The 27,777-nt window shown below is 45.5% G+C and overlaps 1 protein-coding gene across 1 annotated transcript in view; it reads right to left on the bottom strand.

The window, feature by feature from the left end:
• Positions 1–22,415, bottom strand: part of LOC137527287 (major histocompatibility complex class I-related gene protein-like) — a 46,228-nt gene extending 23,813 nt beyond the window's left edge. Inside the window, exons 1-4 of the mRNA XM_068247796.1 lie at positions 22,358–22,415; positions 18,261–18,515; positions 5,212–5,487; positions 1,776–2,051 (exon numbers count right to left, since the gene is read on the bottom strand). Of these exons, the coding sequence (XP_068103897.1) occupies positions 1,776–2,051; positions 5,212–5,487; positions 18,261–18,515; positions 22,358–22,415 (865 nt within the window). The remainder of the gene's footprint in view (positions 1–1,775; positions 2,052–5,211; positions 5,488–18,260; positions 18,516–22,357) is intronic.
• Positions 22,416–27,777: the final 5,362 nt, after the last annotated feature.

The raw sequence follows: 27,777 nt of genomic DNA, 5'->3' as shown, positions 1-27,777 counted from the left end.
AGCAAGCCATCCACCACCTGCCTCCAAAGGATACAAACTGCACAAAATGCTTTCCATGAGAAAATTAATGCGCATGTAGCAGAACCCAATGGACGTTAAGGTAAGTGGCTGTTTTTAATATTAGGAGGTGGGTGCGGACGGCTCTCCCCAGCGCTGGCCACGCTTGAGGGGGGGGGGGGGGGCGGGCGGCTGCGCCACACAGCCTCCCACTCCGGGGTGCCGCTGTGGTTCCCAGGCAGCGAGAGAGCACTTTGCAGTATTGGTTTTTTGACCCTGCATAGTTTGGCATGCGAAAGCAAATGCATATTTGCATGAGCATTGCCTCATGAATAGCCAATTAGGCCAGATTTGGAAAGCCAGACTTGCTAGGGTTAAACTTGGTGTTTGAGCACGCAAAATTTTTCTCATGGAAAGCATTTTTTGCAGTTGTATCCTTTGGAGGCAGGTGGTGGATGGCTTGCTCTGGTGGTGTGAGCCCTGGAGTGAGTTGTCTGCGCCTGTCCTCCTCCCACCCCGGAGTGTTGTATGTGAGCCAGCCCTGAGCTCTAAAGCTCGGGGTGACCTATCCTTCACTCCTTTCTCATGTGGTGCCCCCAAGTTAATGTGCATGTTGCAGAACACAATGGACGTTAAGGTAAGATCCTGTTTTTAATATTGGGAGGTGGGTGCGGATGGCTCTCCCCGGCGCTGACCACACTTGGGGGGGGGGGGGGGGGTGCAGCTGCGCCACCCAGCCTCCCCCTCCGGGGTGCCACTGTGGTTCCCAGGCAGTAAGAGAGCCTGGGACCCTGCAGTCCCCCGGTTGTATGGGGGCATTTGGAATCCTCCCCGTGGCGCTTCTGGATAGTGCTAATGTAGCATGAACTAATACCCGCAGGGCGATCGCTTTGCGGTATTGGTTTTTGGACCCTGCATAGTTTGGCATGCGAAAGCAAATGCATATTTGCATGAGCATTGCCTCATGAATAGCCAATTAGGCCGGATTTGCAAAGCCAGACTTGCTAGGGTTAAACTTGGTGTTTGAGCACGCATACATTTTCTCATGGAAAGCCTACTTCTTCTTGCTTCAAGGTTGAGGCACGTACTCTATTAGATAGATAGATGCGGCGTATGCTACGGCGCGGGTTGGCTAGTGTAACTTAATACAATATGTTTGTTTAGGCTGAAGTTCCTCTTTAACATTATGTTAACTAAGAGGGCATTGCTAAAAATCATGGGGCATCTCCTTGGCAACTCTCACAGCCTTAGAAATCAGTATTCACCCTTGGACTCAAAGCTTACACCTGCTGCTCAGCTACAATCATGTTTGTTAACTCACTTACTTTTCAGCAACCCTAGTTATGGTCAGGTTAGGATTGCAGTCCAGCCAAGTTTTGCAGATTAGCTTATTTTCTCAAGTAATTTCCAGCTCAGGGCAGGTTGAATAGAAGATGGAGGAGCACTCAATCAAAAAGAGGAGCTCTTGTGTGCCAAAGTCAAGGGTCTCAGTACCAGTGAGATCCGTCAAGCATACAGTATGTACAAAAAGGGATGGCACCACAAAAATCATAAACATAGCTCTTTATTGAAATGCCATTAAAATTACATAATTGTCAGTAAAGAATAGGCTATGGCGGTGACTGCCCACTGTTTCGATAGCTCTTTTGCAAGCCACTCAGCCGTGATTTTTGTGGTGCCAGCTATTTTTGTACATACAGCTCAGGCCAGGTGAAACTTGGTAAATCAAGGCCTTATTTTTTTTAGCCCACGTGTCTCTATAGAAACACAAGACTTACTCCAGTCTTCTGTGAAGGGCGCCATCATGCTGCTGTGGGTAACACTGCAGGTATAGACATCATCAGGGCTTGGAGTGATGTTTAATGACAGCCAGGTGAGGTAGGTGATATCGGGGTAAGGCAGGGTCACTCTATCCATAATGTCCTCCGATATCTGCTGCCCGTTCCTGTACCAAGTCATGTTGATGTCCTTGGGGTAGTGTCCATATGCCCGGCAGTGCAGCCTATACGTGGAATTTGTGATTGGCGTCTGTGTCACTGTCACAACTGGTCTTTCTGTAGGAAATAAAATGGAAAGTAAGAATTGGCATGTAGTGATTCTTAAAACTAGTCTGTCCTTAAAGGATACCCGAGGCGGGGGGGGGGGGGGGGGGGGGGATGGTGTTTAACTTACCTGGAGCTTCTTCCAAGTCTCTCGCTGTCCTCCCAATCCCCTCCAGCGTCCAGTGATTTCTCAAGAGCCACCCCCACCCTCTGGAACTCCCTTCCACCCTAACCCATCAGACTTGCCCCCTCCTTCAACACATTCAAGCAAGCCCTCAAAATCTACCTCATTAAGATTGCCTAATAACTCCCTCCCACACAGTAAATTTCTACTGATTACTTATTCTACAGCTCTACCTAGTGTGTCCACCTCCCCTCCCCTTAGATTGCAAGCTTTTGGCAGGGTCCTCGCTTCCTTAGTGTATTCTACATGATCATGTGCTGCTTTCCTCTGACAGTCTTGTACTTGTATTACTGGACCTACTTAAAGAGAATCTGTACTCCAAAATTTTTACAGCAAAAAACATACCATTCTATTCATTATGTTCTCCTGGGCCCCTCTGTGCTGTTTCTGCCACTCTCTGCTGCAAACCTGGCTTGTAATTGCCAGTTTTAGGCAGTGTTTACAAACAAACTAACCAGCTTGTGATAGGCTCACATAAGCAGAGTGTGTGAGTCATACAGAGCCTGCAGGGGGCCTGGAGAGGGTGTGTATAGCTTCTGCCAATGATAAGCAGTGCAGCACATTCCACACATTCCAGCCTCTGCCGACAGAGCCGACAGAAGAGAGAATATTAGATCATATAACAGAGATAACACAGCTACTGCGCAATTAGGAAAGGCTGCAGTAAGCCAGAGCACATTAGAACATGCAAAGGAACTTATAGGATAGAAGACATAAGGCTGAAAATTTTGTTACAGAGTCTCTTTAACAAGCCCAAAATCGCATGATCATGTATTTTGTACCCTGTTTGCCTTGTATAGCTCTGTCCTATGTTGTATAACCTTGTTACATCTGTCATCCTTTGTATCACTGTATGTATTTATTGTCCAGCGCTGCATGATATTTTGGTGCTTTATAAATACAATAAATAAAGATATGCTCATATTTTGCTAAATGTAAGTAAATAGCTGCAGCTGCTATACTCTATTTGCTTTTATGTATTTGAGCTATGAATAAAGAGCTTTTTTTTTTTATATTGTAGCAGTGCCAACTATATCCTTCCTTTCAAGATTATGGTCTTAGGAGGTAAAGACCAATAGTCGAGGCACACTTCTCCCATTTTTGTGGCTTCTGTTCCCCTCCTTTTTGCACATATTACGCTAAAATATCAATTTTATTGAGTATACTGGTGACAAACATAAAAATAATGACAATGTTGTCAAACTCGCAATAAGCCAACTTCCTCCATATATACTGTACATTAGAGAAATGACTATTACCACTTAATGATAGGTTAGTGTTGTGACTGAACGTGCTAACTAAGATGCTCATACGCTTTCAAAGTTATAAGAGGAGCACGGTATGGTGACTCCTGAATTGGTTCTTGTCCCCCTCACGCCCCCCACTTAATTGATCAGCTCTTTGGAACTACTTGCGTTTTGCAGCAGTCCCAAGGACAGGCATTTACGTACTGAACATGCACGAATCCATGAACTCTGTAGAGTTAGTTCCTTAAAGTGAAACAGAGACGAAGCACCATCATGTATTTTACCATAGATATCAATGGGGACATTAGAGAAAACACCTACCCTCCTCTCTGTTTCATTTTTAACTGTTCAGCTTGCTTCTTATCAGCCATGATAAAATCCCCGACTGAGCAATCAGTCTGGCTTTGCTCAGGAGTTATTATAGCTCAGTCTGTGTTCTCTGGTGTCTTTTCAAGCCCAAGCCTGCCCCCTTGCGGCTCTGTTCAGGAATCATTATAGCTGAGTCATTATAGCAAAGCCAGACTGAATGCTCAGTCGGGGATTTTATCAGGGCTGATTAGAAGCAAGCTGAACAGTTAAAAATGAAACAGACAGCAGGGTAAGTGTTTTCTCTAATGTTCCCACTGATTTATATGGTAAAATACATGAGGGTGCTTCGTCTCTGGTTCCCTTTAATCAGAACCTATTTATAAACAATGTTTCAGCCAACAAGTGTAAGCCCAGGATGAGGAAGCTCTCGTTCTGATCGCAAAAGATGCTTCTTGTAGCTGGTGATTGGTTGAGAGGATCAATGTCAACCATTTTAGATGTACAATTTTTTTTTTAAACTTTGGATAGATTGCAGAAGACTTAAAGACTTAGATCCTCTATTGGTGTTTCTATTTTGAGGGAAAAGTTTACATTACGTTTTCACTTCTTGTTCTTCTATTTGTTTTTTGTTTTTTTTTACTTTCAGGTTCTAGAGTAGAGTTCATCCATGGCGAGCCTGGAACCTGGAATAATTTCCACAAAGTTGCCATTTATGTGTGTACCCAGGGCCAGATTTGTACTTTTTACCACCCAAAGCCTACTATCCCCAGCTTCCCCCGGACCGACAGCATCCAAAACTTCCCACCAACAAGGTAGGGATTAGATATTAGGCTCATCTGAGGACACTTAGTGACGTGATGGCAGGGATTACATTATACGCTCCTCTGAGAACAGTTAGTAACATAATGGCAGAAATTACATTATAAGTTCCTATGAGGACAGTGACGTGATGGCAGGGATTACATTCTAAGCTCCTCTGAGGACAGTTAGTGACGTGATGGCAGGGATTACATTCTAAGCTCCTCTGAGGACAGTTAGTGACGTGATGGCAGGGATTACATTATACGCTCCTCTGAGGACAGTTAGTAACATATTGGCAGGAATTACATTATAAGCTCCTATGAGGACAGTTAGTGACACAATGGCAGGGATTAGATTGTAAGCTCCTTGGTTGGCACATTCGGTGAGTGACAGGCAGCTCAGAGATCACTGTCAGTGCCCCTTCATCCCCCAAGTGCCAGATCTGGCTGTTGTTGTTAGCCGCCCACCGTTATGTCCAAACTCTGTGTAGCCAGATAAATGTTGGATAGGCTAACTGCTACCGCCACCCTGCTTCTCACAGCCCACCCCTTGCTTTCCTGGTGCCCTAGGCCATGGCCATGTGTGTACCTTTGTATTGCATGTATCTATACACATATATATGTGCCAGTACCTCTCTTGGTAAACGTGCAATTTCCCATCGACAGCAGCTCCTTTGCATGTGAAGTGCACGTGTTCAGCAGAAGATCCCTGTTCTCCTGCAATTCTGTCTTGTTCTTGTTCAATGAGTCAGCAATGGACTGCGCTTTCTTCACCTCTGCGGTCCAAAATGCCTCCTCAACGTGAAACGTCAGGAGGGGTTTCCCATCATAGTGAAAACTGAAGATTGCAGAAGCTGTACTATTATCATAGAGGTTGCATCCTGTTAGCCTCTGCAGAATGGGGAGTCCTGCAATGAAATAGTATTACAATGAGTATGATGTAAAAGAAATGGGGCAGAGTTTTATAGGTACGCTAACAGGAGAAATGGACCATCCACTGCCAAGGCCGGTTCTAGCTACAGGGCTGTGGGGCAAAAGTAACTTGGGGGGGGGGGAACCTTCCAACCAAATAACCCCCAGGGCACCTGAGCTGGCTGCCAGGCCCGACCCCCCTCCCCCACCACACAATATCATTAGGTGTCATTCATATGTTCTCTAAAAAGCATCTTAGGGGTTCCCATTATTCACCCCCTCCTTTTCCTATACAGAGTAAGCACACAGCATCCCCGCTCTCATGGGTCACCATAGCTGGAGGGGAGGAGGGGCATTTTGAGGAGTCCCCACAAACTCTGGATCTCTGGGGCAATTGCCCGGAAGCGCCGGCCAAGTGTGGCTTTATTGTCCCACTTGCATAGGTCACATGTTCATAGCACAGACTTGTTACATGCATACATGGTTACTCTTGTTCATGTCGATTGATGTGGGGTAGATGTGGGTGGGAGGGCACTAGACAGACCAAACGACGGCTGTTTCACATCTGCCAGGATGTTTGGTCACATTGTAGTCCAGTCCCGGACATAAATAAATCAAAATTCCACCTTCAATGGTCCTAGCTGGATGGAGCACTGGAAAAGCTGTAGGTGTGAGAGGGAAGGCTGTAAATTGAAAATATGTGCTATTGAGCATATATAGATAATATTACTAAAGGAATGCACCATCATAGTATGCCTGAACACCTTATATCAGTGATGGTAGGTGAAAATTGAAATAGGGGATTAGTGGGGGAGGGGGGAATTATGAAGACTCTTTTAGGATTTTATTGCCTAACAGTATCATGAATGTTTAGAGAGTGGCAGTTGAGAAAAATAGATTTCAATTAATACGGACTATTCTGATCAAAAAAGGTTGATGAACAAGAGAGGTGAAAGTCGAGTAGCACACATAAAGGTTCAGCAGCGCTCGTTAAAAAACAATTAGCAGCTGCTATGCATGCTACGCTCACTCCTTGCAGTGTAGCGTGCCTTACTTAGTTATGCGTGTTGCTTCCATAGCAACACACGCTACTTTAAATACCAACTGCTGCTGTGAAGCATTGAGACCATGATACTTCACTAGTGCGGCCGCTACTATGTTAATTAACAGTTACTATGTAATTAACTAGGGATGGGACGAATCCACAATTTCTTCGAATCCGAATCCGGATCCGAATCTAAAAAGGTTCTCGAATATCTCGAACCTTTCGAATCCCGAATCTAACGAATCCTGCACATAAGAATTGTGCGATCCATGCAATAGTTGCCCGCACTATAGGTAGCTAGGTAAAGGTGTCTTCAGTATAGCTAGCAAGGTATAGGGGCCTTCAGTATAGGTTGCAAGGTATAGTGGCCTTCAGTATAGGCAGCAGGGTATAGTGGCCTTCATTATAGGCAGCCAGGTATAGTGGCCTTCAGTATAGGCAGCAGGGTATAGGGGTCTTCAGTATAGACAGCAGGGTATAGGGGTCTTCAGTATAGGCAGCAGGGTATAGGGGGCTTCAGTATAGGTAGCAGGGTATAGGGGCCTTCAGTATAGGTAGCAGGGTATAGGGGCCTTCAGTATAGGCAGCAGGGTATAGGGGCCTTCAGTATAGGTAGCAGAGTATAGGGGGCTTCAGTATAGGTAGCAGGGTATAGGGGCCTTCAGTATAGGTAGCAGGGTATAGGGGCCTTCAGTATAGGCAGCAGGGTATAGGGGCCTAGCCTTCAGTATAGGTAGCAGAGTATAGGGGCCTTCAGTATAGGTAGCAGGGTATAGGGGCCTTCAGTATAGGTAGCAGGGTATAGGGGCCTTCAGTATAGGTAGCAGGCTATGGGGGTGCTTCAGTATAGGTAACAGGCTATGGGGGGCTTCAGTATAGGTAGCAGGCTATGGGGGTGCTTCAGTATAGGTAACAGGCTATGGGGGGCTTCAGTATAGGTAGCAGGCTATGGGGGTGCTTCAGTATAGGTAACAGGCTATGGGGGGCTTCAGTATAGGTAGCAGGCTATGGGGGGCTTCAGTATAGGTAGCAGGCTATGGGGGGCTTCAGTATAGTTAGCAGGCTATGGGGGTGCTTCAGTATAGGTAACAGGCTACGGGGGGCTTCAGTATAGGTAGCAGGCTATGGGGGGGCTTCAGTATAGGTAGCAGGCTATGGGGGGGCTTCAGTATAGGTAACAGACTATGGGGGGCTTCAGTATAGGTAGCAGGCTATGGGGGTGCTTCAGTATAGGTAACAGGCTATGGGGGGCTTCAGTATAGGTAGCAGGCTATGGGGGTGCTTCAGTATAGGTAACAGGCTATGGGGGGCTTCAGTATAGGTAGCAGGCTATGGGGGGCTTCAGTATAGTTAGCAGGCTATGGGGGTGCTTCAGTATAGGTAACAGGCTACGGGGGGCTTCAGTATAGGTAGCAGGCTATGGGGGGGCTTCAGTATAGGTAGCAGGCTATGGGGGGGCTTCAGTATAGGTAACAGGCTATGGGGGGCTTCAGTATAGGTAGCAGGCTATGGGGGGCTTCAGTATAGGTAGCAGGCTATGGGGGGCTTCAGTATAGGTAGCAGGCTATGGGGGGCTTCAGTATAGGTAGCAGGCTATGGGGGGCTTCAGTATGGGGGGCTTCAGCATAGTTAGCAGGCTATGGGGGCTTTATTATAGGTAGCATGCTATGGGGGGCTTCAGTATGGGGGGCTTCAGTATAGTTAGCAGGCTATAGGGGCTTTAGTATAGGTAACAGGCTATGGGGGCTTCAGTATAGGTAGCAGGCTATGGGGGGGCTTCAGTATAGGTAGCAGGCTATGGGGGGCTTCAGTATAGATAGCAGGCTATGGGGGCTTTAGTATAGATAGCAGGCTATGGGGGCTTTAGTATAGATAGCAGGCTATGGGGGCTTTAGTATAGGTAGCAGGCTATGGGGGGCTTCAGTATAGGTAGCAGGCTATGGGGGGCTTCAGTATGGGGGGCTTCAGTATAGATAGCAGGCTATGGGGGGCTTCAGTATAGGTAGCAGGCTATGGGGGGCTTCAGTATAGGTAGCAGGCTATGGGGGGCTTCAGTATAGGTAGCAGGCTATGGGGGGCTTCAGTATGGGGAGCTTCAGCATAGTTAGCAGGCTATGGGGGGCTTTAGTATAGGTAGCAGGCTATGGGGGGCTTCAGTATAGATAGCAGGCTATGAGGGGCTGCAGTATAGGTAGCTGGGTAATCCTCCTCCCTCCCCCCGCAGCCTCCTCCACTCGTCCCCCTGCATACATAAGGAGAAGCAGCCTCTCACCTCCAGCATCAGCGTGGAGCCCGGAGCAGCAGCCTTCTCCCTTCACTTCCTAGTTCCCCCTAGTGGCCACCTGACCGGCTCTTACTGATGACGCGTAGTAAGAGCCGGTCACTAGGGGGAATAAGGAAGTGTGCAGGAGGTCTGCCGCTGGAGGTGAGAGGCTGCTTCATCTTATTTATGCGGCGGGCGAGCGGAGGCGGCTGCGGGGAGCGGGAGGAGGACAATTGCGAGCGGGGGAAGCGGCGGATGCGCGGCGATGCAGCGTCGGGATTCGGCGGATTCGGCGAACGGAAAATGGCGTCGGGATTCGAGTCCACGAATCTCGAATATTTCCTAATATTCGAGGGATTCGTGGATTCGCCGGATTCGTCGTCCCATCCCTATAATTAACATAGAAACTATGTTAACTAAAGTGCCCCTTTATGAATCAACCCTATAGTCCGCAGCAACAGAAGGGTAAAAACATGACAAATTACAGCTGAATTCAAAGCAGGTGCATCATAAAGCATATCCCAATGCACAAAAAGAAATCATTTACAAAGGATGAGCTTTAGCAGCAGGAGACCATCAAGAGTGCCATTGGTATCAGAGAAAAATAGGAAAGGTTAGGGGCCCTTGCCACTGTGCTTGGTCGGTCTCAAATTGGGTTGAAGAACATCAATCAAAGTTTACAACTGGGGCGCCTTTTTTTGGGGCGCCTTCTCCCTGAAGGCGCCCCCAAAAAATAGGTGGTGGTGGATGAACAGTATATCTATATTATGTGACTAAAAATAGCAAAAAATATAAATAATAGGCGCTCCGAACTTACAGTCTATAGTATAAAGACACTGTTTTGTATTTGATCTGAGGATGCGGACTGTGTTCCACGAAATGCGTTATCATTGATAGTGTCTGATGAATAATAAACCTTTTGTTTGAAAGTGGCTTTGCCCCTTCCTTTGAGGTGTGGCATTTTTATTATTTATATTTTTTGCTATTTTTAGTCACAGAATATAGATATACCATTCATCCACCACCACCTATTTTTGGGGGTGCCTTCTCCCTCCCAGTTGTGTCACAGCCCCCCAGCTGCTTTGGGGGGTTAGTCTAGTGTTCAATTTCTGAACTATTGCTTTTTTCTGGAGAGTGACCCACATATCTGATGACCAAGGAACCCGAGTGAGGACGTGATTTCCTCACCTGCCTTCATGCTGTGGTTGCTAGCCGTGCAACCCACACTTGTGAGTATTCTTTTGCTCTTTAAGACTACGCTACACCATAAAGGGCTCCTGGTGTCTCTGTTTTTTTTTTCCTGTCTCCCTAGAAAGTCTGTTGAATGCCTTGGGATAACACGCACTCTCTTATCAATCAGAGTTTAACCTGCTTCCATGGCCAGCTCAGTCCTCTGACCTCAATCATATTGAGCTTTCATTGGACAAAGTCGAAAAATCACTTCAAAGTTTGGAAACGCCACCATCCAATCTGACCCAACTTAGAGCTGCCATTATGTCAGAATAGGCCAACATTCCTCAGCAACGGTATCAGCATCTTGCTGTGTCCATGCCAAGAAGAATATCGGCTGTGATCAGCTAAAGGTGGACCAACTTATTATTAGAGGGTGTCAAACTTTTTGGCCACTGTATATTTGAATTGAAACGCTCACACAGCTTTGCCACTCTAGATGGCCACTAACAGTCCAATTTCTAGCGAAAAACCGTTTGAGCGATCAGAAATTCTGATCGGATTGGTTGAAAATAATGTCAGTTGATGGGCACAATCGATTATGAACGATTATAAAAAAAATCGTCCGAATGGATTTTTGTCGAACCAGAATTAGGATTTTCTTGATTGGTTGTGATAGATAGGTGTAACATTCTTACCTTCCAGCGGCAGGTCCCGCGGTGTCTCCGGCACGGTCCAGGCAAGCGGCGGGACTTCGCTGCCGACATCTTCTGGCGGCTTCCCCAGCTTCCCTCCGGCGGTGAGTTCTGCCGCGCACAGTGCGACCAAACGCGCGCGTGCGGCCACCGATAAGCCTTATAGGCTTAGGAGGAGGATCTAGCGACATCAGCAGTGATGTCACTAATGTGACATCACTGTGGGAGTGGTTTCAGGGGAATTGCAATCTGTATTTAAGGCCAAACTTTCATTTGCTCGCTGGCCTTGATACTAATCAGTACTCTGGTTCCTGGCCTAGCTAGCTAGCTATTGAGATACATTTATATATTGTGTAGGCGCACAATATATATGTACTCTAGTCAGTCAGAATTGTATTATATATTATAATTCATTTGTAATATCCTCCTGATATTATTGAAGTTAACATCTATTGTATATTTATCTTTGTACATACCTTGCCTGCCTTTTGACCCCGCTGTAGTCTGATCCTTCTGTACCTTAACCATCTGATATACGTGTACGACTCGGCCTGTTTTTGACTACGTTACTGTCTACTTCTTGCAATATGACTGACATCTGACTTATGTGAACGGCTCTGCCTGTTAACTGACCACGACATTGCCTTGCTACTTTGTACCTCGATATTTCTGACTGGTCTGGACCACTCTTACGTATTATTTGTGTGTAATTGTACATTACACTTCACGCATCAGCGTGACAATAGGAAGCAAAGATTCGTTGATGGTGTAGTGAACGATTTTTCTTCCGATCAGAATTTTTTGCTAGAAATTGAACCGTTAGTGGCCACCTTAAGACTAGATCAAACTCTGCCAAGACTAGTAGTGTCAGATAGGAATGTTCCATGAGAGCCAAATAATTCCGAGTTGATGGAAATTTTAGGCAATTCCCAATTATAAGCTACATACATTTGCAAAATATTGACACAAAAAAAAATCAACTTGGAATAGTTTGCATCTCATTGACCATTACCAATATCACAGCTTCCTGCCAGTTACTCGCTTTGTGCAAATATGAACAAGCAACAAATATTTCTGTATTGCAGGGCCCATTCTACTCATAATGGGTCTCCCTGGGCAAAATTATCCTGAGCTCCATCCCCTGACAGACTCATCTAACACCCCTTCCTGACAGACTTGAGCCCCCTTCCCTAAGGCCCCATTCACAGAGAGACATTGTGTTGCATTCCCTGTATGGCAGAAACATAGCAGAAGAAAAAGTCCTACCACACATTACATGACAGAGGCGCTGTACTTGGCTACACAACTTCTGAGTTACTCCTATCTGTATTATTGCCTGAGGAAGCGGCTAGAGACCTGCAAAACGCATTGCATTTGTTTTGGAGTACAAATTAAATTGTATTTAAACCATACATAGTGGTAGTGTTTGGTTTTGGGGAGGTGAGTCCATCCTTGCCCCCCAACTTTCACCTGTTTTTACCTATGATCAATTTTTACTCTGCTGGCGCCTCTGTTTCTATTGCAATTATTGTTATCCACCTTGTGAATGGGTGAACACCCCTTCTTTCCTCCTACAGAGAGCGACTTTTTAACCTGAGTGGGGACATGCCTAATATTCCAATAAGTGCTTAAAAGGACAACTGAGGAGAGAGGTATATGGAGGCTGCCATGTTTATTTCCTTTTAAGCAATACCAGTTGCCTGGCAGCCCTGCTGATCCTCTGCCTCTAATACTATTAGCCATAGCCCCTGAACAAGCATGCAGCAGATCAGGTGTTTCAGACTTTAACCCTCCTGGCGGTCTATTAGAAACCGCCAGGGGGCAGCGCAGCAGTCTTTAAATTTTTTTTTTTTTAAATCATGTAGCGAGCCTAGGGCTCGCTACATGATAGCCGCTGTGCGGCGGCATCCCCCCGCCCATTTCAATCACCTCCGGCGATCTTTGATCAGGAAATCCCATTCAAAGAACAGGATTTCCTGAAGGGCTTCCCCCGTCGCCATGGCGATGGGGAGGGATGACGTCATTGACATTGTGACGTCAAAGGGAGTCCCGATCCACCCCTCAGCGCTGCCTGGCACTAATTGGCCAGGCAGCACACAGGGTCTGGGGGGGGGCGGCATGGCGCGGCAATCGGCAGCTAATCGTCGGGTGGCTCAGCTCGGGCTTACCGCCAGGAAGGTTGAAGTCAGGTCTGACAAGACTAGCTGCATGCTTGTTTCTGGTGTTATTCAGATACTACTGCAAAGAAATAGACCAGCAGGGCTGCCAGGCAACCGGTATTGATTAAAAGGAAATAAATATGGCAGCCTCCGTATACCTCTTACTTCAGTTCCCTTTTAAGTGGTTGCCTGGACCCGACAACCTATACTTGTGAGTATATTTCTATTTGCTGCTACCTTGGCATTCCTTTATCATCAAAAATACACTATTGGGGGCTCTCGATTGTGTTTTTCCTTTCTTCTACATACCACACATTACAGCCAGGTTGTGCCCCATAAAGTACAGTGAAGCACACATTCCAATGGAAAGTATGCTTATTGTCTTTGTTAACGTGCACGTTGGCGGGGGCGCATCCTCAGACGTTTGCCTTAGGCAGTAAAAAACTAGAACCGGCGCTGGTAAGGGGCATATCACAGGGCTGTCTGTGCCACAGCACAGATTCCAGATTATACTGTAATCCTGTTGCAAATTGAAATTGGGAAGTAATTTGTATTAACCATACCCTGAAAAATAACAACAAGGCTATCGAGCTTGTTGCTCTCTACCTAAGAGGGTAGAATCTGGCTACAGTGGCGTAACTTCAATTCATGCCCTCCCCCCCCCCCCCCACCCACAGCGAAACTTTGAGGGGTCCCCAATGTTCACACCCCTTCCTTTGCCCTTGGTGCCCTTCACAGCCTTGAGGCCCATCTCACAAGGGTTATAAAACAAGTGTAACCATCATGATCTTCACACCCATAACAAGTGTAGCCATAAAATCACATGATGTGAAGTACAGTCCCCTGTATGAGAGGAAGGGAATGTTAGTAGTTTGGGCCCTTCATAGCTCTAGGCCCCCTGCAACGGCAGGTGCTGCTCCCCTCTAGTTACGCCCCTGGTGCCACCCTAGGATGGCCAGTAGTGGTGGGCAGAAATTACGCCTATGCATAATTACACATCGTAATTTGCAATTACACATCGTAATTGTAATGCTTAATTTGCAGATTATATGTAAAAAATCTTGCATGGAAACAAAATCGCTATCTGTAATTATGCATGTAGGTGTAATTTACGCAAAATTTCGTTCGCGCAATTTCGGAAACAAAAAAATCCAACACCACCTACGCGGTACACTGACGGACGCAAACGTCTTTACACATACAAATGGATTTTTTGCATTGAATATTTAAGTAATAGCTGCATATGTGCAGTACACTGGCTGATGGACGCAAATTGTACTCATATGAACGCATTTTTCGCATTGAATAGCCATGCATGCGCAGTACACTGGCAAATACATGCAAAAAATGTTAAGCATTGAATGCAAAATGATGCGTTATTGTGTAATTACAGGTGTAATTATGAATTACAAACGTAGTATGCTGTATGTGACAAAATTGCAGTTACGCAATATGTAATTGTGAAAAAATACGCAAAATTTTATGTAATTGACCCATTACGAGCACCACTACTGACCATTTGCACTCAATAACAATAATAAGTATATTAATAGTAAATATTATAAATATTATATTATTAATAATACATATAAATATATATAAATTATTAATATAATATATTAATAAATTATATTATTAATCGCTAAATACTACTTACCTTTACCTCCATCAATACAGAAAGACCAGTTGTGACAGTGAAACAGACACCAATAACAAATTCCACATGTACCCGTATTTTTCGGACTATAAGACACTCTGGACTATAAGTAGAGTTGGGCCGAACCTCCGATTTTAGGTTCGCGAACCGGGTTCGCGAACTTTCGCGGAACATTCGGTTTGCGTTAAAGTTCGCGAACCGCAATAGACTTCAATGGGGATGCGAACTTTGAAAAAAAAAAATAATTATGCTGGCCACAAAAGTGATGGAAAAGATGTTTCAAGGGGTCTAACACCTGGAGGGGGGCATGGCGGAGTGGGATACACGCCAAAAGTCCCCGGGAAAAATCTGGATTTGACGCAAAGCAGCGTTTTAAGGGCAGAAATCACATTGAATGCTAAATGACAGGCCTAAAGTGCTTTAAAACATCTTGCATGTGTATACATCAATCAGGTAGTGTAATTAAGGTACTGCTTCACACTACAGTACAGGTATGCAGTGGGCTGAGGGCTCACTGAACAGAACAGGTATGCAGTGGCAGGATCACTGAACAGGTATGGAGTGGCAGGATCACAGTACAGGTATGCAGTGGGCTGAGGGCTCACTGAACAGAACAGGTATGCAGTGGCAGGATCACTGAACAGGTATGCAGTGGCAGGATCACTGAACAGGTATGCAGTGGCAGGATCACAGTACAGGTATGCAGTGGGCTGAGGGCTCACTGAACAGAACAGGTATGCAGCCAGGAAGAAGTTAAGCCTAACTAATCTTTCCCTATATGAGAGACTGCAGCAGCTCGCCCTACTCTCACTAATGCAGGCACACGAGTGGCCGTAATGGCCGCCGCTGCCTGCCTTATATAAGGGGGGGTGGGGCTCCAGGGGCTAGTGTAGCCTAATTGGCTACACTGGGCCTGCTGACTGTGATGTAGAGGGTCAAAGTTGACCCTCAGTGCATTATGGGGCGAACCGAACTTCTTCCGCAAAAGGTTCGCGTGCGGTACCCGCACGCGAACCACCTACGTTCGCGCGAACCGTTCGGCCCAACTCTAACTATAAGACGAACCTAGATTTAGAGGGCAAAAACCAGGGAACAAAATATACTAAACTTGGTGCATCCATGGTCGAGGAGCGTCTTGTAGATGTTCACCCCCAAATAGTGTCCTTCTCCTGTCTCCCACAGTGTCTTCCTTGTGTCTTCAACCTGTTTCCTTTGGTGTCCTGCTCCTGTCCACCACCACCAGTGTCCTCCTCCAGTCCCCCAGTGTCCTCATGCTGTCCCCCATGTCCTCTTCCTGTCCCCCAGCATCCTCCTCCAGTCCCCCAGAGACCTCCTCCTATCCCCCCAGTGTCCTTCTGCTATCCCACCAGTGTCCTCCTCCTGTCCTTCCAGTGTCCTCCTCCTGTCCTTCCAGTGTCCTTCTCCTGTCCCTCCAGTGTCCTCCTCCTGTCCCCCCAGTGTTCTCATGATGTCCCCCATGTTCTCTCTCTGTCCCCCAGTGTCGTCTTCCTGTCCCCCAGTGTCTTCTTGTTGTCCCCCAGTATCTGCTTGTGTGTCCACCTCTGTGCCTCCTAGCTGCGCTGTGTGTGGTGTAATTAGAGGAAGCAGCAGCTTGTATCACTCACCGGCTTGTGTCCGCATGCCCTGTGTCGGGGCCCCATTGCTGTGCTTTGTATTTCACTAAACTGAGTGCACTAGCGTTGAACAGCAGCTCCCCTTCTCACTTCTTCCCCCTACAGCCGGTTGCGTGCATAATGACACAATCATGTACGTGGCCAGGAAGTTGGAGGAAGAAGTGAGTAAGAGAGGAGCCACTGTTCATCACTAGCATGCTTGGTTTAGTGAAAGACACAGCGCAGCAACAGGCCAGCAACACAAGGCATGTGGGCACAAGAAGGCGGACACAGAGCCCGGTGAGTGACACAAGCGGATACTGCCGCTAATTGCAACACGCACCGCTACGGGGCCACAACAGAAGGCATGTGGACATAAGGAGGCGGACACAGAGCCCGGTGAGTGACACAAGCGGCTACTGCCACTAAATACACCACGTGCAGCATCTGGGCCCCCACACAAGGCAGTCGGACACAAGGAGGTGGACCCAAAGGCATATCTGTACGTGGGATTCGGACTATAAGATGCACTGACTTTTTCTTCCCACTTTTGGAGGAGAAAAAGTGCGTCTTGTAGTCCAAAAAATACGGTAGGTTACATTGCTTGGCATATGGACATGACATAGTACAGGAACGGGCAGCCGAGATCAGAGGATCTGGTGGACAGAATGACCCATACATAATTGAGAAAAAAATATGCAACAATGTTGCATAATCGACCCATTATGAGCACCACCAATGGCCAGGACCCTCTTTTAGTTGGTGGCCATGCAGTAGCGTGGACCTCTTGCGCCTGCACGAGTACAGCCGTGCCTGCACAGTACCACAGAGCTGCCTATGAACGAACAGCTTCGGCTTAAAGTGTACCTGAGGCGGATAGTTATATAGGTTATAGGACACAGAGGCATGTTCTCTGCCACTGTCAGTCCCCCCTGGACTCTACTGTCCCCCTTCAAAGCTAGCGACAATCTGATTGTCGCTAGCCTCCTTTGCCTCTTCCATTCATCATTTACCTCGCTCTCCCGCCTCCATCAGCCATCCGCCTACATTACCTCACTCTCTCGCCTCTGTCACCTCACTCCCCCGCCTCCGCCAGCTTCCTCCAATTAGCGTTCACCGTGACCCAGCAAGTACTTCCGGGTTGTGGCCATCTTGAATTTCTTCTGCCAGTGAGCAGTGGTTACACCGGCTGTGGAGGATGAACGGGACCCCAGAGAGCGACGTGGAGCAGCGCAGATTCATCCGGGAGGCGGCGTGGAGCAGGTAGCATGGCTTTTTTTTTTTTTTTACAATTTTCATGCTTCCTCTGGTTCTAGACTTAAGGACCGGCCGAGTTTTGTGTGATCTATGCTGCGTGGGCTCTTCAGCCCGCAGCACAGATCGAGTAATAGGCAGGGCGATCAGACTTCCCCCCTTTTTTCCCCACTAGGGGGATGTCCTGCTGGGGGGGGGGTCTGATCGCCGCCGGCTTGCTGTGTTTAGCGGGGGGGCTCCTCAAATCCCCCCTCCGCAGCGCTATTCTCCCCTCCCTCTCCTTCTCTCCCTCCTCACTTTGGGCGGCACAGGATGGCGATCCATCCTGTACCGCCTCTGATAGGCTTCAGCCTATCAGATGGCGGCGATCCCAGGCCAATCAGAGGCCGGGGATTGCCAATCTCCTTTATGGCGCTGCTGTGACAGCAGCGCCGTGCGACGTAAACACCAGGGATTTCTTCCCCGGGTGTTTACATTTTGCCTGCGAGCCGCGATCGGAGGCTCGCAGGCTGTTCACGGAGACGCCCTCCTTGAACTGACATGGAACGGCTTCCATGGAAATACCACTGAGACCAGCCGCCGCCTATCTGCGTTGGCTGGTCGTTAAGTGGTTAAGGGATATGCAGCTGTACTTGAGCAGGCACAGTATGGCCGAGGTCGCACAGGGCGGGGAGCACCAGCACACGTGCGTGGCAATTGTGGGGTGAGGGAAAATGCAGTCCAGAGGCTTCCCTCTACCTAGGTAAGTATCTATGGTAGCTTTTTTTTGTTGCAAAGTCGGGCTGACTTTTAGTAAGAGTGGACTTTCACTTTACAAGAATATAGACTCCCTTCAGTTAAAAATCTCTTACCTGAAGTGTCGTTCATATTCAATCCAGAAGTAGAAGTAGTAAGCCTTGCCCGTTTAGCTTACCTGATGTGTCTAGATAATCCTGCAGACCCTGGAAGGTCTTTTCCATTTCTAGCTGAAAATCATACTCTACAAAACTGGCCTCCAGTAAGCTGGGATAGGGACTCTGAAACCAAGGCACTCTGCGCTGTACCACCAAATCCTTACTGTCGTACCAGTACACTGTGATGTCATTTATGCTCCTGGTGGTGTAGTATGACGGGTAATCATAGCCGGGATAATTGGTGAGAGTTGTGTAAAAATGATGCAAGTTGATGCCTGATTGAGAAATAAAAACATGAACAAAACATGGATGAGTTGCTTAATCGTTGACTGCTTACTACGCCAAAAAATATCCTTGCAAATGTATACATTTTGGTATAGAGAAGGAATACAGTTTGTCATTTTTACATATCATACATTTTATGTATTTCTAAAGTTATCTACGGCAAAACATCTCTAAATTGGCCAAATGTTATTTTTTACATCCAATCTTGAACCACCAATGATTGGCCAATTTTAACAACTACATGTAGGTAGGAGAGCTTTACTACACAATATAAAATAAAGTGTAAAAGAGGCGCCCGAGGTATAATAAAACTTCATCAAAAACAGCGGAAATGAAAAGTGTGAGGTGGCTTACCTCAATGAAGACAAATTTGTATACTAAACAACAAACTTTTATTTGCACTGGCAACGCGTTTCGTAGGTCTGTGCCACTTCATCAGACCGAATAAAGAGCCAGAATATTAATGAGCCCAAGCAGAAGGTGCCTCAGTGGCGCAGAGCCTCAAAACGTGTTGCCAGTGCAAATAAAAGTTTGCTGTTTAGTATATGAATTTGTCATCATTGGGGTAAGCCACCTCACACTTTTCATTTTAGTTGTTTTTAACAAAGTTTTATCATACCTATACATATTTATATTTTAACATTTACAAACGAGATTTAATGTTTTATTGCCTCTGCTTAGTGCCAGCCTATTAAGTGTCCCAGAGTTAGAAAAAGGTAAATAGTTCATGTATTTTATCTCTCCCTACCCTCAGAAGTTGTATATTGCCAGGAAAACTTTTATGGCTGTAAATTGGTTATTAGTGATGTTTCCTATATTCCGGACAAGGTACCGACAAGACAGACGCTTTCACTGCCATGCGTAGAAATGAACTCTTTCTGGTAGCAAAATAAAAAAAGTAAAGCAGCCTGGTTATTAATATAATTTGCAGTGTACATACACATTTATCTCATCATGTCACATGACATGATGAGTACACTTTAACCACTTGACCACTGAGGGGTTTTACCCCTTTAGGACCAGAGCAATTTTCAGCTATCAGCGCTCCTCCCATTCTTTTGCCAATAAGTTAACCACAAATAATCACAATGACATTAGCTATATCTTGTTTTTTTCACCATCAATTAGGATTTCTTTGGGAGGTACATTTTGCTAAGAATTATTTTACTCTAAACACATTTTAATTGGAATAATAAGAAAAAATTTGAAAGAAATCATTATTTCTCAGTTTTCGTCATTATAATGTTAAAATAAAATGTTCGACTGTTTATAAAACCCACACATTTTATTTGTCCCGATTATTGCAACATTTAAAATTTTTCCCTAGTACAATGTATGGGGCCAATACTTTATTTGGAAATAAAGGTGCATTTTTTGAGTTTTGCATCCATCACTATTTATAAGCCTGCAAATTTAAAATTACAGTAATATACCCCCTTGACATACCTATTTAAAAAGTTCTGTCCTTAAGGCAACTATTTATGTATGTTTTGTGTACAGTTTATATATATATATATATATATATATATATATATATATATATATATATATGCAGAGGGGCTGCAGCACACAACAGGAAAACAGTGACAGGGGCTCTTGGCTACGCTTTAACATGCTTAAGCTCACCAACTGCGCCAAAGTGTCCCGAATCTGGTGAGTCCTACTCTACCATGCAAAATGCCAGTTTTTATAAGCAGTCTAGTGGGAACTAATTCAAAGACCCAAGTGTCAACTAAATTGGAGAAAAGGAAATGAAAAACACCTCACCTTTTTACTAGCTACCAAATGAACTCTCTGAGCAATCCACTCATGTATATGCTTAACTCTGCTAGAGGTGGGTGTGGTTATGTATATAAACTGTTTGGGTACTATGGGGGAGTGTGGGAGGGAAATAGTTAATTTTAGGTGTAGGTATTTTTATTAAATAAAATGTGTTGTGATGTAGTTTTCCTATTTGGCCACAAGATGTCCTCAGACATTATTTCTGATTCACATACATAAGGACATGAATAGGAAATAATGCATGGCAGTGTAACAGCCGGAAGATACAATGACGCAGGCATCTAATAGATACCAGCGTTAATTGATTTGGGAACTTAGATTTATGAATGGGAACTGCGTTCCCATTCATTAATGTCCCCGTTAACCGGCGGTAATGGTAGCGCGCGCTGCCATTGACTAACTTTCACGGGCCTGGGACTTCAGATGGAGTTTCCCAGGTCGTGATTATACTGCACCTGGTGCAGTAAGTAGTTAAGTATGGAAGAAGCCTCAAGTTCAGAGTATTTGGCACAAATTAATTTCCATGCTTGTGTCGTATAAGTGATTCAGAGAACCTTAATGGGACTACTGTAGGGGGGGTCGGGGGAAAATGAGTTGTACTTACCCGGGGCTTCTAATGGTCCCCCGCAGACATCCTGTGCCCGCGCAGCCACTCCGGTTCACTTCTAGAATTTCATACTTTAAAGTCTGAAAACCACTGCGCCTTCTCAGCCGTGTCCTCGATCCCGCTGATGTCACCAGGAGCATCCTGCGCAGGCCCCGTATGGTCTGTGCCTGCGCAGTACGCTCCTGGTGACATCAGCGGGATTGAGGACACTGCAACGCAGGCGCAGTGGTTTTCAGACTTTGAAGTCTGAAATTCCAGAAGTGTACCGGAGGCGGGGCCGGAGCATCGGCGAGTGGCTTCGCGTGCACAGGATGTCTGCGGGGGACCAATAGAAGCCCCAGGTAAGTTCAACTCATTTTCCCCCGACCCCCCTACAGTATTTCTTTAAAGATGGATGTCATGAGAACATTTTTTTTTTTTTTGTAGTAGAAATAAAATAACCTAAACTTGTAGGAAAAGCATAAAGAAGCAAATTGATGACAAGTTACTGATGTTAGTAATCCTACCTGCAGAGATAATATAGGAAGATGACAGAAGGCACAGTGACATCGCCAGTCGCAATAACTCCATAATACAGCTGCCTCTTCTGTGTCTGCCCTGATCTGTGGCAGGATCACTCTGATCTGTGCGTTCCCATCCAGAAATCCTATATATGCAGCCTATCCTGGGGTAATGTAGCAGATATAGGTGTGCCGCCCATTACACCACAATAACAAATCAACTTCCTTGTGTATAATAGATACAATTTTGAAAGAAGGTTTCCATCTCTGCATACACCCTTCCAATCCTTAAAGTGAACCAGAGACGAAGCATCCTCATGTATATTACCATATATATCAGTGGGAACATTAGAGATGACACCTACCCTGCTTTCTGTTTCATTCTTCACTGCTCAGCCTGCTTCTAATCAGCCCTGATAAGATCCCCGACTGAGCGTTCAGTCTGGATTTGCTCAGGAATCATTATAGCTGAATGCACAATTCCACTGCGCTCAATCAGTCACTGTCTCCACTCGTCAATTCACCAATGAGTGCTGCTCCAATAGATACTCAGGGATCAAAGTAAGAAAGCTGGTAAAACACAGGAACAAGAAGAAGAGAGGAGCGCTCTCTGGTGTATTAACTTTTTAATTGTACTGCTAACCGCAAGGCAATAAAATCACACTTACAATGTGCATATAAAATCAGAGCTTGTCACATAGCTATAGTACGTCACCGCGTTCTGTTGTAACCTCAACCGCTTGGCTTGCCTCCGCACTATGGCCAGTACTGCGGGGAATCCTGGGATTAAGAAGCGCCGGCGGGATCTGGAACACGGTAGACTCGGCAGCTGCCCTGCGTCTATTGCGTCATGACGCGTTTTCGGCGTTCCACGCCTTCGTCAGGCGTGGAACGCCGAAAACGCGTCATGACGCAATAGACGCAGGGCAGCTGCCGAGTCTACCGTGTTCCAGATCCCGCCGGCGCTTCTTAATCCCAGGATTCCCCGCAGTACTGGCCATAGTGCGGAGGCAAGCCAAGCGGTTGAGGTTACAACAGAACGCGGTGACGTACTATAGCTATGTGACAAGCTCTGATTTTATATGCACATCATTATAGCTGAGTCTGTCTTCTCTGATGTCTTGTCAAGCCCAAGCCTGCCCCCTTCTGGCTCTGTTCAGGAATCATTATAGCTGAGTCATTATAGCAAAGCCAGACTGAATGCTGAGTCAGGGATTTTATCAGGGCTTATTAGAAGCAAGCTGAGCAGAGAAGAATTAAACAGAGAGCAGGGTAGGTGTTATCTCTAATGTTCCCACTGATATACTGTATATGGTAAAATACATGAGGGTATGCTTCATCTCTGGTTCACTTTAATAACACAAAAACATCTACACAACAACAAAACAAAATTAAAACTGAAAATAAAATAAAAAATAATAAATTAAATCATTGCAAAGTTCACAGCATATAGAGAAACCATAACCAAGAATTGAAATTTATCCCAATCAGTAGCTGATACCCCATTTCCCATGATAAATGTATTCCTTTCCTCAAACCGATCATCAGGGGGCTCTGTATGGCTGATTTTGTGGTGAAACCCCTCCCACAGTCTGATGGCAGCGCCTCACAGCTCTGAGGTCCTGACATCACACTATTGAAGCCTTGTTGCATTGTGGGAAATAACAGCTGTTTCCAACTGCCAAAAATGCAAGCAGCGTCACCTTCCAGTGACATCACCTGCCAGCAGTAGAAATGTCACCATGTGATAAATGTCAGAATGTAAATGAGGGAGAGGAAAGATTTCACAATGAGCAAACACTGACTAAATCATTTATATATAATTATTGTAAAAATTAAGCACTTTTTTATTACATAATTTTCACTGGAGCTCCTCTTTAAGGCCAGTTTTCGGATTAACATTTTTTTTCTTATAATATCTCATTTCACTTCAGCACAGGTTGTTGTCTTACACCACTACCCCAAAATAAGTAAAAACACTCCGTGCCAGCAGGTGCCAACATAGAGCCTTTGAGGAAGCTATTAATTAGTGAAACCAGTCCGGCGTGGTGGACGAGTGTGTGGTGACGGTGCCCTGCATATTTATTAATGTCTTATCCATAAATCAGGTCCCTGTGATATGGGAAGTCTCATTTTACACAGTTTTAACTTTAATGTACAATAAATGTGAATAGCCTACACTTAGAGAAGACTCTGTTTTGTAATAACCACTTTCTGTCCAGATGACGTGAAAATAAGTCTCTGCACTCTACTCCCTACAAAATTCTAGAAAACATTGTTTATTTATCTCTGAGCTAATAACAATGCTACATAGTTGTAAAAGAATGACAGAAAACCACTCTTGTCTCTTTGAATGGCAGGGTTTATTAGTAAACAAGTGTAAACTAAACATTCCAGGATCAGACAGATGTAACAAGAGAGTAGGGTATATACATTGTGTTACTAATGCATATTAAAACAAATGAACTGATTAAATCAACAGGAGAGATGGACATATAAAATGTGGAGGTTTCATGTACAATAGAGCTGTTTACACTAAAGCTATAATGTATGAAAGTGGATAAATTGTGTATTTTTTTCACTTTTTACCTTACTTTCCTTTTAAAATGCACAGAAAATAAGGTCATTACTAAAAAAAAAAAAAAAAAAAAAAAAAACCAATATCAGCCTAAAGCCTAATTTGTCTTGAAAAAAAGCAATACATAGTTCATTTAGTTGTGATAATTATTGATAAAGTTATTGCCAAAGTAATCAGACCTAAGGGAAGTGGTTAACACCTGTTGATGTGATGGATTATGTGTATTTAATGAGTTTGATCATTTCATGTTGACTTAGATGTGGAGGACGCCTGCTGTTGATCTATAATATGTGATAAGACCTTGTAAAATGGGTCAAAAGGGGCCCATACACTCAGCCGATTTTCTGGCCGACCGATCGATCCCGATTGATTGATCGTTTGCAAATCGGTTGACCAATCGACCGATCGATGGCCGATTTCGATCGATTTCGATGGATTTCCATCGAACTGGCAGGGTGGAAAATTTAGGTCGATCTGATGAGATTGCTTATCAGTTTGCATTGGCCTTAATGGAAATCTGATGGCAAAAAAATGCCATCAGATCGAATTTCAATAGATTTCAAACTGAAATCTATTGGAATTCTATCCTGGTAAAAAATGTTCTAAAAACGCATCAGATAGATCATCAGATGCATTTCTTATCTATCTGTTGCCAATGTGTATGGTCACCTTTAGGCGCTGGTAAACATTTTCGCTTATTTTGGTGTGGAGGTGAAAGACAACAACCTGCGCTGAAGTGAAATTAGGTACACATCCAATCTTGTACCACTTCTATGTAGTGCAAGAGCTTACCCACACAATCTGTTCAAAGTAATCAAACCTATTGACCCGCTTACTATATGGAAGTAGTAAAATTGGCCAATCAAGACTGGTTCTGTGTATTAAGCCTGGTACACATTTTCAAATATGATTGGCCGATCACTTGGCAATTTCACCACCTCCATGTTGTATGAGGGTCAACAGATATTGAATACTATAAGCAGATTACGAAAGTAATCACCCATAGTACATGGAGGTGGTAAAATTAGGCAGTGATTTAGGCTTTACTTACATAAGTTGCACAGATTCTGGTACACACATCCAATTTGGTTGGGCCAACATCAACACTTCCATGTAGTATGAGAGTTAACCTACACAAACTGTGTATAGTATTGACAATCTGTGAATACTACATGGAGGTGGGATCATTGTATGGGCCACTGACATTGTATGTGCATGTGCACAAGTAACCCCTTGCCGACCACGTAACGCTGATTGGCATGAACGCGGCGGAACCCCCAAGACCACTCCACACCAATTGGCGTGAAGTCCTGGGGCGGAATTTTGCAGGAGATCGCGCATGCCGATGCGCTCGCATCTCTGCTTGAATGACGGAGCTCCGCTCAGCCATCAGTTTCCTAGTGACGATAGCTCTGGGCAGCAGAGAAGCGATCTGCTGTCATAGGCCGATCGCACTGATTGGCTGGCGTGGGGAGGAAGGGAGGGTGGGTTAAAAAAAAATAGAAAAAATAGAGAGGTTTATTGTAAAAATAAATAAATATTTGTAAAAAATAAATCAACATTGGGGAGCGATCACAGTCCAACAACAGAAATCTCTGTTGGTGGGCAGAAAAAAAGGGGTGTGCTGAGTTGTACAGCCCTGCAGCGAACCTTTAAAGCTACAGTGGCCTAATGTGTAAAAAAAATGGCCTGGTCATTAGGGGGGTTTAACCACTTTAAACTAGCTACACACATTCCACCACTGTCGCCCCACATGAATCTGGAATCTATCCTCCCAGCAACAGTTTGGGGTTGAATGCTGTAGGGGATGCAACACTAGCCTCTATGGGGGAGGGGGGGGGACGACATGGAGCAGTTCACATTGGGGTGGGAGGGGCAAGGAGGGAGGCAGCATTTGGTCGAGTTGATCCAATGGGCCAGATCTCTTTCTGATGCATCAGGGTGGGTCAGGGGCTGCCCTGCAGACACTACAGTGGGATGCGAAAGTTTTGGCAAACTTGATAATCGTGATGATTTTCCTGCATAAATCGTTGGTTGTTAAGATAAACAATGTCAGTTAAATATATCATATAGGAGACACACTCAGTGATATCTGAGAAGTGAAATGAAGTTTATTCGATTTAAAGAAAGTGCGCAATAATTGTTTAAACAGAATTAAGGGGCCCATACACCTAACGACTTTTCCGCTGATATACGGCCGATTCGATCACAGTGATCGAATCGGCTGTGAAATCGCCGAGCACACCGCTGACAGAACGATCGATTTCCGTCCGCAATCGCTGTGAGGGCGCTCTACTGTTTAAACTTCCTGCCGAGCAGGGAGAAGTGAAGCATGCCGGAGACCAGACCAGACCAGAGCGGAGAAGAAGACAGCAGACAAATGGGGATTTGTGTCGGCAGAGCAGGATATGTATGCGCGGGGGGGGGGGGGGGGGGGGAGGGAGGGGCGCTTGGGGAGTGGCGGCAGCACCACCACCACAGATTGTGAACGGTTTCAGGCTGAAATCGGTTCACAATCTGTTTGCAGTAAGGCAGCCATACGATCCCTCTCTGATCAGATTCGATCAGAGAGGGATCTATCTGTTGGTCGAATCTGATGGCAAATCGACCAGTGTATGGCCACCTTTAGGCAGGTGCATAAATTTAGGCACCACAAAAAAGAAATGAAATCAATATTTAGTAGATCCTCCTTTTGCAGAAATTACAGCCTCTAAAAGCTTCCTGTAGGTTCCAATGAGAGTTTGGATTCTGGTTGAAGGTATTTTGGACCATTCCTCTTTACAAAACATCTCTAGTTCATTCAGGTTTGATGGCTTCTGAGCATGGCAGCTCTCTTTAACTCACACCACAGATTTTCAATTATATTCAGGTCTGGGGACTGAGATGGCCATTCCAGAACGTTGTACTTGTTCCTCTGCATGAATGCCTAAGTGGATTTTGAGCAGTGTTTACAGTCGTTGTCTTGTTGAAAGATCCAGCCCCGGCGCAGCTTCAGCTTTGTCACTGATTCCTGGACATTGGTCTCCAGAATCTGCTGATACTGAGTGGAATCCATGCGTCCCTCAACTTTGACAAGATTCCCAGTCCCTGCACTGGTCACACAGCCCCACAGCATGAAGGAACCACCACCATATTTTACTGTAGGTAGCAGGTGTTTTTCTTGGAATGCTGTGTTTTTCCTCCATTTAACACCCTTTGTTATGCCCAAATAACTCAATTTTAGTTTTATCTGTCCACAGCACCTTATAAACAGGAAGCAGCATCAGACACTAGAGCAGGTATGTCAAACCGGCCCTACGAGGGCCGAGATCCTCACACATTTTTTAAACAGCTCAAATGAATTGATGGGTCTGAATCAGGAAAGGTGTGGTCCATCAGGTAGAACACATAACTTTCTTTCTAAGTCCATCCTAAACACTGGCATGGATCTGGCCCTCCAGTCCGACACATGTGCATTAGAGTGAGGAGCATCCGCGGTGGAATGCAAGGAAGGTATATGTATATGCCCACTGCTGCACAGACACTGATTTAAGCTGGAGGGGAGAGCCAGAGGTGAGGGAAGGGGGGGGGGGGAATGCCCCCCATATCTCCACCGATATGTGTGGTCAAGCTCTCCTCTCATGCTGCGACCCCTCTAACCCCCCAAACGCTTTCCTTTTAAACAATACCAGTTTCCTGCCAGCCCTGCTGATCTATTTGGCTGCAGTAGTTCCACACATCTGAAACAAGCATGCAGCTAATCCAGTCAGAATTCTGTCAGAAACACCTGATCTGCATGCTTGTTC

Source organism: Hyperolius riggenbachi, chromosome 8 (genome assembly GCF_040937935.1).
Source record: "Hyperolius riggenbachi isolate aHypRig1 chromosome 8, aHypRig1.pri, whole genome shotgun sequence".
Taxonomy (NCBI): Eukaryota; Metazoa; Chordata; class Amphibia; order Anura; family Hyperoliidae; genus Hyperolius; species Hyperolius riggenbachi.
The sequence above is the reverse complement of the archived record's forward strand: the minus strand, read 5'-3'. Positions and strand labels throughout refer to the sequence as shown.